Source organism: Oncorhynchus mykiss, chromosome 5 (genome assembly GCF_057628025.1).
Source record: "Oncorhynchus mykiss isolate SJ-2025 chromosome 5, ASM5762802v1, whole genome shotgun sequence".
Taxonomy (NCBI): Eukaryota; Metazoa; Chordata; class Actinopteri; order Salmoniformes; family Salmonidae; genus Oncorhynchus; species Oncorhynchus mykiss.
This window is the reverse complement of record NC_143026.1, coordinates 93,141,299-93,154,392: the sequence shown is the minus strand read 5'-3', so window position 1 is coordinate 93,154,392 and position 13,094 is coordinate 93,141,299. Positions and strand designations below refer to the sequence as shown.

General features: G+C 43.0%; 1 protein-coding gene across 1 annotated transcript; it reads right to left on the bottom strand.

Annotated features, from left to right (window-relative positions):
• Window positions 1-745: 745 nt before the first annotated feature.
• boka (BCL2 family apoptosis regulator BOK a) lies at window positions 746-13,006 on the bottom strand. Its single transcript, XM_021604830.3, has 6 exons — window positions 12,907-13,006; window positions 12,148-12,418; window positions 11,328-11,723; window positions 9,430-9,558; window positions 6,893-7,056; window positions 746-2,264 (listed from the first exon to the last, which is right to left on the bottom strand). The coding sequence occupies exons 3-6, from the start codon at window positions 11,548-11,550 to the stop codon at window positions 2,139-2,141; spliced, it is 642 nt and encodes a 213-aa protein (XP_021460505.2). The 5' UTR covers window positions 11,551-11,723; window positions 12,148-12,418; window positions 12,907-13,006; the 3' UTR covers window positions 746-2,138.
• Between the last annotated feature and the right edge of the window lie 88 nt (window positions 13,007-13,094).

Below are 13,094 nucleotides of genomic sequence, written 5' to 3'. Positions count from 1 at the left end.
AAACTAATCAAATTATTTTATTTTTCAAAAACATTCTCTCTCTGCATTGTTGGAAAGGCCCCGTAAGAAAACATTTCACTGTTCGTCTACACATGGTTGTTTACGACACAAGTGACTCAGTCAGTAGACCGTGGCGCTTGCAACATCGAGGCGTGTTGGTTCGGTTCCAGCTGGAGCCACCCAAACATTTTTATTTTATTTTATTTATTTATCCGTTATTTTACCAGGTAAATTGACTGAGAACACGTTCTCATTTGCAGCAACGACCTGGGGAACAGTTACAGGAGAGAGTAGGGGGATGAATGAGCCAATTGTAAACTGGGGATTATTAGGTGACCGTGATGGTTTGATGGCCAGATTGCGAATTTACATAAAATGTATTCATGCGTGAATACGTCGCGTTGGATAAGTGTCTGCTAAATGGCATATTATATTTGAACACAGCCATTTAGGTCTAGTGGGAAGATTAAAAAGCCTCTTCATTACCTTAACTTTCAACCATGCAAATGTTTAGCGTATCCTACAGTGATCAGAATAAAAGGTTCTCTACTATTGAAATAGACAAACGTTGTGTTATACTTGTATTGGACAGTAGGTGGCAGTAAATCATGATAAATAAAGTTGGCTATTCAAGACCGCATTTGGCAGACTTGGAATATTTGGTCTGACCATTCACTTGTTAGTAGGCTAAATTGGTATACCTTTTCAATGTATAATGCTGTTAATAAATAAGAAAACAAAAATGTTGAAATGTAAAACATTTTATTTCTGAAGACACTCAGTGCTGCATGCCAAATACAGTGTATGTGTAAGCTACTGTGTAGTTATTCACAGAATACAAATACATTTGTAGAAAACAGACAAAAATGTCTGAATGGGATTCAAGTTTCAGGTGATAAGAGTGATCCATAATTACACAATATTTTACAAAAAGACACACTTATTCACCCAGATTGTGTAAATTCACACACTCATCAACTACGTGGATCATGCAGACAAAACCTTAGAATCTAAACGATATTTCCATCCAAACTGAGGAATTCCGAATAATTTCACAAAATGTTCCTTTTCAAATCGTCATCAAAATAGGGGTTCTGGTCATTCTTGTTTTCAGCCACCAGGGAGAGTATGACCCCCTGGATGAAAATACTGGTTTATTTACAGGCACACTGTCTGGGCCCATATCCCCTTTGCTCGAACAGGTGTAGAACAGAAACTCAAAATGTATAGAAATATTCCATTGATTTGAATAGAATATTTGCCATTGAGTAATGCAAGCATAAAGCTCCTGGGTGGCACAGCATCTCAGTGCAAGAGGCGTCACTACAGACACCCTGGTTCGAATCCGGGCTGTATCACAACCGGCCGTGATTGGAAGTCCTATAGGGCGGCGCACAATTGGCCCAGCGTTGTCCGGGGTAGGCCGTCATTGTAAATAAGAAAATGTCCTTAAGCTGACTTGCCTAGTTAAATACATTTTATTAAAATAAAAACTAATTAAAGCAAGGAAAGTGACTCTCGGATGTAACTGAAGAAAAACAAATACAGAAATAGAATGAGTAGAAAGGACATTCGCATTCAAGTCAATGGTTGATGGGTGGCATTCCATTCTATAGATCTATATGACTAGACTACTACCTCACAATCCAGCTGGAGGATCTGTACAGCACGTCACAAAATATTGCCGTCAAGGTAAATAATAAATACCCTATAGTGTGTTCGAAGCGGACAAGGCTAATTCACATTGATGCTCCAGGCCAGTGCGTTTGTGAAGTCCCAAGGTGCTCGCCTGTGGCAGTGTTGGAGCAAACTTCTGCAGGTGTAAACAACAACAACATATCTAGACGCTAAAGCAGTGATGGCTGCCGCGCAGACAGAGGGACAGAGGGCGAGAGGAAGGGGAGGGAGGCTGGCTGGCCGGCCCCGAGTACCAGTCTGTTTGTGCAACTCCTTGTCACTCATTGTCATGACAAACATGGTTTGGCTTGACAATGACATCACTGGAGTTGTCAAGAGCAAAAAATGATCTGGGACCGGGCTTGCTTGTCCTGTCCTGTACTCCACTGATGGATAGGGGGTGGCTGTGTTCGTATAGGGCAGAATGCTCGTCGTGTGTCTGTGACCTTCCTCCTCCGTTGTCACTTGTCCCGGAGCAGGTAAAACACCATGGCCTTCAGGTAATGTCCACAGGCGCAGGCAGCAGACATCAACCAATGGGAGCGGAAGCTGGGGTCTGTGTTCACCACGCACTTTGTGATATCAGCCTGTGAGGGAAGAGAGAGATGACAGCAACTCAGAGAGAGGGAAGAGAATAAAGTAACTCAGATACTAGCCAGCATTATTGAAATATACACTACATAATCAAAAGTATGTGGACACCTGCTCATCTAACATCTCATTCCAAAATCAGGGGCATTAATATGGAGTTGGTCCCCCCCTTTGCTGCTATAACAGCCTCCACTTTTCTGTGAAGGCTTTCCACTAGATGTTGGAACATTGCTGCGGAGACTTGGTTCCATTCATCCAAAAGAGAATTAGTGAGGTCGGGCACTGATGTTGGGAGATTAGGCCTGTCTCACAGTCGGCGTGCCAATTCATCCCAAAGGTGTTCGATGGGGTTTAGGTCAGGGCTCTGTGCAGGCCAGTCAAGTTCTTCCACACCGATCGTGACAAACCATTTCTGTATGGACCTTGCTTTGTGCACGGGGGATTTGTCATGATGAAACAGTAAATCTATATACAGTGAGTGCAAATGAGGTAGGATAAGGGAGGTAAAGGCAATAAATAGGCCATGGTGGTGAAGTAAATACAATATAGCAATTAAAACACTGGAATGTGCAGAGGATGAATGTGCAAGTTGAGATACTGGGGTGCAAAGGAGCAAGATAAATAAATACATACAGTATGGGGATGAGGTAGATTGGATGGGCTGTTTACAGATGGGCTATGTACAGGTGCAATGATCTGTGAGCTGCTCTGACAGCTGGTGCCTAAAGCGAGACTTTTCCACTTTACAATAGCAGTACTTACAGTTGACGGGGGTCAGCTCTAGCAGGGCAGAAATTTGACAGATTGGCTTGTTGGAAAGGTGGCATCCCATGACAGTGCCACATTGAAAGTCACTGAGCTCTTCAGTAAGGCCATTCTACTGCCAATGATATGGAGATTGCATGGCTGTGTGCTCGATTTTATACACCTATCAGCAACGGGTGAGGCTGACATAGCCATATTCACTCATTTAAAGGGGTGTCCACATTTTTATTTTACCTCTGTTTAACTAGGCAAGTCAGTTAAGAACAAACTCTTATTTTCAATGACGGCCTAGGAACAGTGGGTTAACTGCCTTGTTCAGGGGCAGAACGACAGATTTGTACCTTGTCAGCTCGGGGGTTTGATCTTGCAACCTTCCGGTTACTAGTCCAACGCTCTAACCACTCGGCTACCCTGCCAAGGGCTAAGTCTCAATTCTTGCATCCGTTCTCCAACTGTCCCATCATGGATTTAACAATGGTTGGCACTCCTACAGCAATAAATACTGTTAAATCCACGAGGGGACTAGTGTGAGAGAAGGGTGGAAAATTAGGACACAGACCTTTGAGCAGAGGCTGGGCACTGATGTCACAAGGCAAAGTTTCAAAAGGCAGTGAGGGATTCCCTACACACACACACATCAATTTCCTTTAAACAGGGTGGGACCCTTTATGAGTTAGTCAGTAACCAAGGAATGTCTGATAAATAACATGCGTTAACAGGACTAGATTACCAAACGTGTTTGAGAGATGTTGGTCTCATCTAAAAAAAAAAAGTCAGGTTAAAAACGTTCATAAAAACTAAATTAAGAAAACGTATACACGATCACATAAAAAAAAGAAAGAGATGAAATGCAGCGAGTTAACAACTAAGCAACGTCTCAGCCAAACTCAACACTGTAATCTTAAACGACACATATTTCAACATACCACTTGAAAACAAAATGGTCAAAGGTTTAGAACAGCAGTAAAAACAGCACAATAAGGGGGAAGAATGAGTCATCAAGACAGGTTGCATCCATGTTGTTTCCAAGTCATTTCAACAACAACAAATTGATCTGATGACGTTGAAGCCATGTTGTTTCCAAGTCATTTCAACAACAACAAATTGATCTGATGACGTTGAATCCATGTTGTTTCCAAGTCATTTCAACAACAACAAATTGATCTGATGACGTTGAATCCACGTTGTTTCCAAGTCATTTCAACAACAAATTGATCTGATGACGTTGAATCCACGTTGTTTCCAAGTCATTTCAACAACAACAAATTGATCTGATGGACCTTGAATCCATGCAGACGACTGATTGGATTTGCAAAAAAGTAATTGACGTAAGGTACTTTCCTATTTTGTTTTTCACCTAACTTTTTACCTAAATCCAATGGTGAAATGATTTGTTGATTTCACGTTAGATGAAATCTCAACCAAAATGTCAATCAAAACTAGATGCTAAAAGGATGTCGGTGGCCACTGGGAGGCTACATCCACACAGTTCTACTAGCTAATAGTACAGCCATTTCCTTCAATGTTTTGGTGTATATCAGCATCAAACTCCAGTCCAATTCAACAGTTTATGATCTTTAATTATCTGGCGTGGTCAACTTCCAAACGGGCCATTCCAAGGTTGAGTCCAAATAGCACCCTATGGGTCCTGGTCGAAAGTAGTGCACTATATAGGGGAATCGGGGGTCGATTTGGGAACACAGGCCTGCTTCAGAGGGATTCTTGGTTGACTTTGCCAACAGAGCAGAGTTCACAGATTTAGGCCGAGGCTCTTTGCCAGGCCTCCTCTCAGCTTTGAATACCAGTTGAGCACCACGCTTTGCTCTCGAAGGATTTTCATCAGATGATCTCTAGAGCAAGACTATCTAAATCTATACGAGACATTTTTTGGGAGTTTCTTAAAGTAGTAGCTGAATTCAACTCAACAGCGAGACAATTGGCTTTTAGAAATAGCCGTTACAGACACCTCATGCTTTGAGGACAAAAGCCTTGAGTTAGTCAAAGTCAATGTGGAAAACACCCTGCCCTTCTACCATGTACAGGACAGGGAGTTGCGTTTTGCAGTCATGGTTGTATTGTGTTCAGGCTCTTGTTTCTCTCAGTTTTATTGAGCTAGTCTCTCAGTAGACACCTGGAGTGACATGTTCAGGACACCCCTGATTAGGTGGGTATGGAAGACCATGACCTATGACCTGCAGGCAGTCTGAATTCAAATATGTACACCATAGGGAAACGCATACAGGCATCACAGTCGTGCGACACGGAGTCTGCACTAACCTCACGTGGACAGACGACGACGACGTCAACAGAAATGGTACCAAAGATGATCGATCGATCATCTGACTAAATAACACAAGCTGTTAGTGCTGGGTTATCTGAGATGATGTCTGCACAGACATGGGCTTACTGTATGCACACTTTCTGTGATTAAAATAGCCCATGTCCGTCATCAACACACAGCCTTTCCTAAATAAACCTTCGAGGTGCACAGACTCAGTCAATCACTTGAACCGCAGGCAGGGCTCTAAAGTACGACCAATCATTTTGGTGTTTTATTCTGGGAGCACCGTGCGGCAAGACAAAAAAAACTAAAACGCATAACAATGTTTCGTCCGAACACTTTTCTACACTCCTCAAAATCACTCAACAGGCTGGCTAGCAGCACACAGTTCCTAGACGCTGTGCCTGTTCCTCTCAGATACTTCTAAACAATGCTGCTTTCCCAAGTTGCTTCTAAGTATGAATCCACGTGTTCTCTCTTTTATAATATTAGTTTGTCTATCTTGCTTTATGCTAAATGAGAGTTAGTTAATCTAAGGAAGCTGGCATGTGCCTAAAACTAAATCACTAATGCTAATTGCTAGCTAGCTAAATGCCCTTAAGATAAAATCCACTAGCTAGGGCAAAGCAAATGTTAGCTCTAATACAGGTTGCTACCAGTGGTGGTATATAATCAGCAAGTTGTTTGTGCAACGCATGTTCTCAATCAGATAGCCTAAAATATGTTTCTAAATGTAACATCTATGCATTAATTCAAACGCTATTAGGGTCCACTGGGAAACAGGCGAGGGGTCAATACAGGACTAAGATAGCTGGTGTAGTAGAGACTCTGACACTTGTAGGATGGGGAAGGGCTTGCAAACTATCACGGATTACAAATGAAAACCCAGCCGTGAGCTGTCCAATGACGCAAGTCTATCAGACGAGCTAAATGCCTTCTATGCTCGTTTCAAGGCAAGCAACAATGAACCATGTGTGAGAGCACCAGCTGTTCCGGAGCACTGTGTGATCACACTCTCCATAGTCGATGTGACACGTACTCAGAGCACGTGCTGACCATTCTGGCAAGTGTCTTCACTTACGACGCCTCTTCCCGCTCAGGAGACTGAAAAGATTTGGCATGGGTCCTCAGATCCTCAAAAAGTTCTACAGCTGCACTATTGAGAGCATCTTGACTGGCTGCATCACCGCTTGGTATGGCAACTGCTCGGCATCCGACCACAAGACGCTACAGAGGGTAGTGCGTACGGCTCAGTACATCACTGGGGCCAAACTCCCTGCCAATCAGGGCCTTTAGACCAAGCGGTGTCAGAGGAAGGCCCTAAACATTGTCAAAAAGACTCCAGCCACCCTCCTGCTACCGCATGGCAAGTGGTACCAGAGCGCCAAGTCTGAGAACAAAAGGCCTGAATACCTACCCATATACGTATTGTCACATTGCAGTTGTCTGAAGTGTTTTCTCCCTTTCTAGTAATTGTTTGTCTATCGGTAAAACTATGGTGCGGTAAGCATAGAAATAGTCAATAAAAATGGAACCTCGAACGTTCTATAGATTCTAATGTATTTCTGTTTCTCTTACCCATCCTCCTCTCCTCTTCAACCAGGAGACCAGGCTCTTGCGGACAAACTCCCCCATGCAGTCTACAATGGTGTGGACCATTGCTGGGTGACCATGCCTCACGCAGTCCACTGCCAGGGCACCAGCTACCGCATACAGGGACACCACCTTCCCCCACGTTATACCTGAGGAGAGATGCAGACAAGAGACTCAGACACGAAAACGTCCAGAATCAAACACCCGGGATACCCCTTTCACACACATTCCAATAATCTTAGCAGTGTCCAATGTACATTTATTTATTTAGCCATTTAATTTCAGCTTATTACAAAAAAAAAAGATGTAAAATCGTTACTTCTGACTGGATAGCAATTACATGAGATCATTGTTTGGGTTTTTACATGATCGTGCTGCCTGAAGGGAGGGAGGGTGACTGAGTGAGCCGAGTGGGTTTGAGGAGCTGACTGCATCTCTGCCAGGAACTCCTTTAGTGAAGGGAGACCGAGAGAGAAAGACATAACTAGATGTAGCCTCCAGGCATTCAGCCGACATGCCCATCCGCCAAACAATACATCATAAAAGGCAGTCTAAAACTGGTATATTATTCTTTATTAGCTCAGACAGCAGACGTTTAGCAAACTTGAAGCCCTTGTTTTTCAGTCAGGATTTTAACTAGTACGCTACCATTTATGGTAATGTGTTCAGACTATGGAGGACAGTGAATAGCCCTACATTGACATTGATGCACAGACTCATTCCTTTGTAGAAATCAGCTCCTTTCACGTCTAAGGATCATAGGAGGGATTTACCACTACTTTGGAATCCAGATATTTCTAGGGAGTGAAAATGTAAAAGAATCAACTGACAACATAATGGACTGTGTGTGTGTGTGTAATGTAAGGTTTTAAGTCCAAGGTCATGGATTCAACGATCATTCCCTGACAGAATGGGATCATGTTAATCACCACAACTAGACTTTGGTTAGTCTCTTGTGACAGACTAACTATGGACCATTCCCCCCCCCAAAAAAAAAATAATTTTAAAAAGCCATTTAACAGATGCTTTTATTCAATGCAACTTAAGGCGTCAGCACGCTTCAGTTCAGCTGAAACCTAGCCGAGTTAAAAACAAATGTGCTCGCATACTACCTTAATTAATAAAAATACCTTCATTTGAAAAACGAGAAAAGTAGTACTGTTTGTCCATTTTGAGACGCCGTAGCCAGTGTACACTTCCTAAAAAGTCAGATTTAATCTAAGATACACTACTACATGGCCAAAAGTATGTGGATATCTGCTCGTCGAAGATCTCATTCCAAATAATGAGCATTAATATGGAGTTGGTCCCCCCCCGTTGCTGCTATAACAGCCTCCAGTCTTCTGGGAAGGCTTTCCACTAGATGTTGGAACATTGCTGTGGGGACATGCTTCCATTCAGCCAGAAGCGCATTAGTGAGGTCGGGCACTGCTGTTGGGAGATTAGGCCTGGCGCGCAGTCTGCATTCCAATTCATCCCAAAGGTGTTTGGTGGGGATGAGGTAAGGGCTCTGTGCAAGCCAGTCATGTTCTTCCAAACCGATCTTGACAAACCATGTCTGTATGGACCTTGCTTTGTGAAAGTTGGAAGCACAGAATCTTCTAGAATGTCATTGTATGCTGTAGCATTAAGATTTCCCTTCACTGGAACTAAGGAGCCCAAACCATGAAAAAAACAGCCCCAGACCATTATTCCTCTTCCACCAAACTTTACAGTTAACACTATGGTAGTGTTTTCCTGGCATCTGCCAAACCCAGAGTTACAGTCTCTACTCTACAGGCGCACGGTGCCCAGAGTGCTATGCTGTACAGTCCCCTGAAGCGCTAAGAGACAGCCAAGACTGAATGTGTACAAAAATGTCAGAAAATGTATATTTTTACCTTTCTCACAGAACTATGCTTGGCCCCTGCCAGTAAATCACTTTTAAAAAAAAGAGACCTGTAAAGAGCGGTGTAACACCATACTGAGAGCTGGTCTGTGTCCCAAAAAGGCACCCTATTCCCTATATAGTGCACTACTTTCTAGTCTAGGTTCCCTGGTCTCAGTTACCTCCGACATCCTTCTTCAAAGTCAACTTGTTCTCCCTAACGTTACACATCTTCATTGTGTTTCATTGATAATGAATCCACTAGTTCCTCTTTTTCTATACAACACACTGCTAATAGTTCCCCCAGCAACCTCTGTGATTGGTTACTCCCCCCCCCCCCCCATTAATATTCTTGCTAATATTTGCCACAATACTAGAAAGAAATCTGTACCAACACTGCCATCATGTTACAACCCAGGCACATTATAACCAGTTGTCCATACATTCCAGGGCTTTTCATACTACTAAAGACCACAACCGAGCCAAGCTGAGCTGGCCTGGTTCTGAATCCATCATAGATAGTAGCCGGAACCATGCTGCGTCAGCACAGTTTGGTTAGGGTCGGCGAGATCATGTATGAGGTTTGTTTTACCCCAGGCTGGTTATCAGAGAGATCTTGTCCCACTGGTGTAGTAGTGAATAGGCATTGACCTACCGGTGGAGAAGATCTCTGCAGCCACAGCCAGGAAGGCATCAGACACCACGCTCTCAGACGCAACGGTGATGTTCAGCTGACGAGCTACGTTACGGTAGATGTTGGGCCGCAGGTACTCCAACTCATCACCTAGGGAACAGAACAGGTCGTGAGCCAATCAGGAACTCCAACTCATCACCTAGGGAACAGAACAGGTCGTGAGCCAATCAGGAAGTCCAACTCATCCTCTAGTGAACAACAGGACAGGTAGTGAGCCAGTGAGGGGGTTTGGTTTCCCAGCTTGGTCAGAGATATTTGTGCCTGTATACAGATAAGGTTCAATGTGTGCAGAGCACATGCCCCTTGTATTCATATTTTTGTCATCTTTGTTCGGAACCCACTGCCCGCAAGTCGTTATCGAGTTCGTACCCCCATCCCCATCCGCTGGTTGCGCCTGTTGATCTGCCCTGTACAGAGATTGCGTGTGTCCGGTTGCACCCCAGTCTGCCCTGTACAGAGATTGTGTGTGTCCGGTTGCACCCCAGTCTGCCCTGTACAGAGATTGTGCGCACCCGGTATCCAAACATGTATGGTTTGAGAGATGCGGTCACCGGTCGAGTTTGTGTGTGTGTGTGTGTGTGTGTGTGTTTGTAGCTAGCTACCTGCACTATGCAGATATCGTGCCGCCATTTCCTGGTTGCTACAATTCTAAATAGTTCCCCTAATTTCAGTTTATGTGACAACAAAAAAAAAAGAGAATCAATGTAGAATCTAAAACCACTGTGAAATATATTTCCTAGAACCCCTAACCCTTGATAAAGTCTATTCACCTACTGCAAAATCTACCGTTCCAGTGTTTTTAATTGCTATGTTGTATTTACTTCGCCACTGTAGGGCCTTTTTTATTGCCTTTACCTCCCTTATCTCACCTCATTTGGTCACATTGATTATAGACTTGTTTTTGTACTGTATGTTTGCTTTACTCCATGTGTAACTCTGTGTTGTTGTATGTGTCGAACTGCTTTGCTTTATCTTGGCCAGGTCGCAGTTGTAAATGAGAACTTGTTCTCTAGTTGCCTACCTGGTTAAACAAAGGTAAAATACACAAAAAAAACATTTTTAAAGTGGACAAAACAGCACAGATCTGGGACCAGGCTAGTGACTTCCCTGTTCACTAGTGCTGCAGGTACTATCTCAGGCATCACATCTTTGAATAAGTTAACTCCCTTTACTCTCTGTGATTCTCTGTGATTCACTGGTATCATTTCTGCTATTAGCTGAATGTCAGGAGCCTTGGACTCTCAGGCACCATTATTCAATGCACTACTAAACAGACCAGGGCTCTGGTCAAAAGTAGTGCACTAAAAACAGGGAATAGTGTGCCATTTGGTACACAAACATGGCTAATATCTTGTTCATGGTTAGAAGGTATTTATTTAGAGGTATTCTCCGTTGCTAAGTAACAGGATGTTCACGTGATGCACTGTGCAGGCTTCAGACAGTGATTCATCAGTGTCTATTTTTCAGGAGACAGTAAGCTTCTCTTTCTCAAAATAATACAGAGGAGGGGGGGTGTAATAGGAAACAGAGGGAAGGTTTTGTACAATCCAACACTGAGTAACCTAGGTAACCTCAACAAACGCATGACACCAGTTGAATGTCTAGAGAGGAGTCTCAACAGAGAGCAAAATTCCAACATCAAGCTAATGTGACCAAGTAGGCTTGGCTAATAGCAGAATCTATAAAATAAACAAATAACATACTATTTGGACATTGTAGAAAATCGATTACCATTTGCTTTCTAAAAATGTTTTTTATAGGATATGCTGCTGAATTTATCTCCAATAGGTACACAGCCTGTCATTCACACAGACCCGAACCCACCAATGTACACAAACTGCGCACTGACGTCCTCTTACCTAACCACATGAGGACAGAGGATACCTCTCCAAGCATCCCACCAGATGCTGACAGCTGATGCTCGGGTTTGGACCACCCTATCCCGGTTCGGTTCAGCCTGGAATGGATGTAGTCCCTGCATAGAGCCTTCGCCTGTGACACCAGCTCCTTGTCTGTGGGAGAGCGGTCGAATACTTCCATCACTTCAGCCGCGAATACGGAGGAGCGACGCAACATCTCCATACCCCAGAGTCCCCAAGCAGCAGTTAATCACAAACAACCCGCCTGGCGCTGGCTCTGGCTCTGATCCACCTCAATCTTCAACCTCTGTCGCCGTGTATGGTCCTCTTTGTCACCAGAATGCTACTTCTCTTACTCTCCTCCCTCGGACTGAGGGCGTTTCGAAGAGAATCTGCCTGTTTGGAAAAGGGGCATTATTTCATTGATTTTCAGTAGCGCAGAATTGAATTAGTTTATTCGGTCATCGTCAACAAAATATAGGTGCCCATAGGCTCCCATAATGCCATCCTTTCGCAGTTTGACAAAACTCAGCTTCCTTGAGTTAATGGCGAGATTTACAAGAATTTCTCTACACTCGCAATAACATCTGCTAACCATGTGTATGTGACCAATAACATTTGATTTAAACTACCCATTGTAACTACACAGAAACCTCTGTAAAAAATGTTCAACTGCATTTGATTGTGATAGTTTACCATTGTAAAGTGAGCAGGTTATTGCAGGAGTTTATCAGTTAAAATGTATTTCGTTACAATATCCATTCAAATATAACGTAAATAGAATATGCTACTGTAAACAGATAAGCAAATGTCCAAATACCTTTCGCGTCCAGTCCTGTAGTCTACAGGCGCACGGTCTGCGCCGTCGTGATTATAGGCTACAGGATATCCACATCTACCACTTGGCCATTAGGTATATATTAAAACAGTTCATTCTCTGTTTTAAAAAAAAAAACACTGCTGTGAAGTCTTCATGGCGTCAGTTCCTTACCGATACTCCAAACGCTTTCTTGACCATTGATTTATACCGTTTGGCACAGCCAGGGTTGGTAGCTGAGAAGCGCGCCCCCACACTCGAGCAAAGTTTCCTTCTATGGACCGTTTGGATATAAAGGCAGGGACAATGATACATTATCTACATATGCCCCGCCCATCCCATAGTAGCAGATTTCTAAGGAAATCTCCTTGATGGGTATTTTTTTTAATTTAACCTTTATTTAACTAGGCAAGTCGGGTAGGGGTGTGGCAGACAAAGGAATGTGTTTTCTATCTTGTAACAAACAAGATATTGCAATATTATGTAGTCCAAAACTCCACAAAGCTATTGTATTAATACATAATCATGATAATCAAGCCTATTGTATTAATACATAATCATGATAATTATCATCCAACAACATCTTCTCTAGAATGATGCCCCGATAAATCTAGCCTATCTACTTCTATATCTAAAAAAAAAAATCTACCTCCAAAAGTGAATAGCAAGTGTTGCTAGAATCTTGTGTAAATTCTAACACAACTGGGATGTATTGTCTTTTCCCAATATACAAATATAGCATATTTTGAACTTTACACTCACACATACAAACTCCAACCCTGGTTCCTCAAATGAAATCCTTCTGAAAAGTCATTACCCATGCCTTAGCTCACCATGCCAAGACATGCCCTGTAATTATTGTAGAGCAACAGTTCAGCCGAATCTCCCTGGAAGAACTGCAGCCTACACTTTCAGTTCCCTTATTACTCAATGTTTGTGTTCCAAAAATG

What these genes read in the sequence shown, in the direction of transcription:
- boka (XM_021604830.3), bottom strand. Translation starts at nt 11,550, where the DNA reads ATGGAGATGTTGCGTCGCTCCTCCGTATTCGCGGCTGAAGTGATGGAA. An exon ending in CTCTGTCCTCATGTGGTTAG is followed by an intron (nt 9,559 to 11,327) that starts GTAAGAGGACGT and finishes TCTGTTCCCTAG; the next exon opens with GTGATGAGTTGGAGTACCTG. An exon ending in TGAAGAGGAGAGGAGGATGG is followed by an intron (nt 2,265 to 6,892) that starts GTAAGAGAAACA and finishes CTTCCCTCACAG; the next exon opens with GCTGATATCACAAAGTGCGT.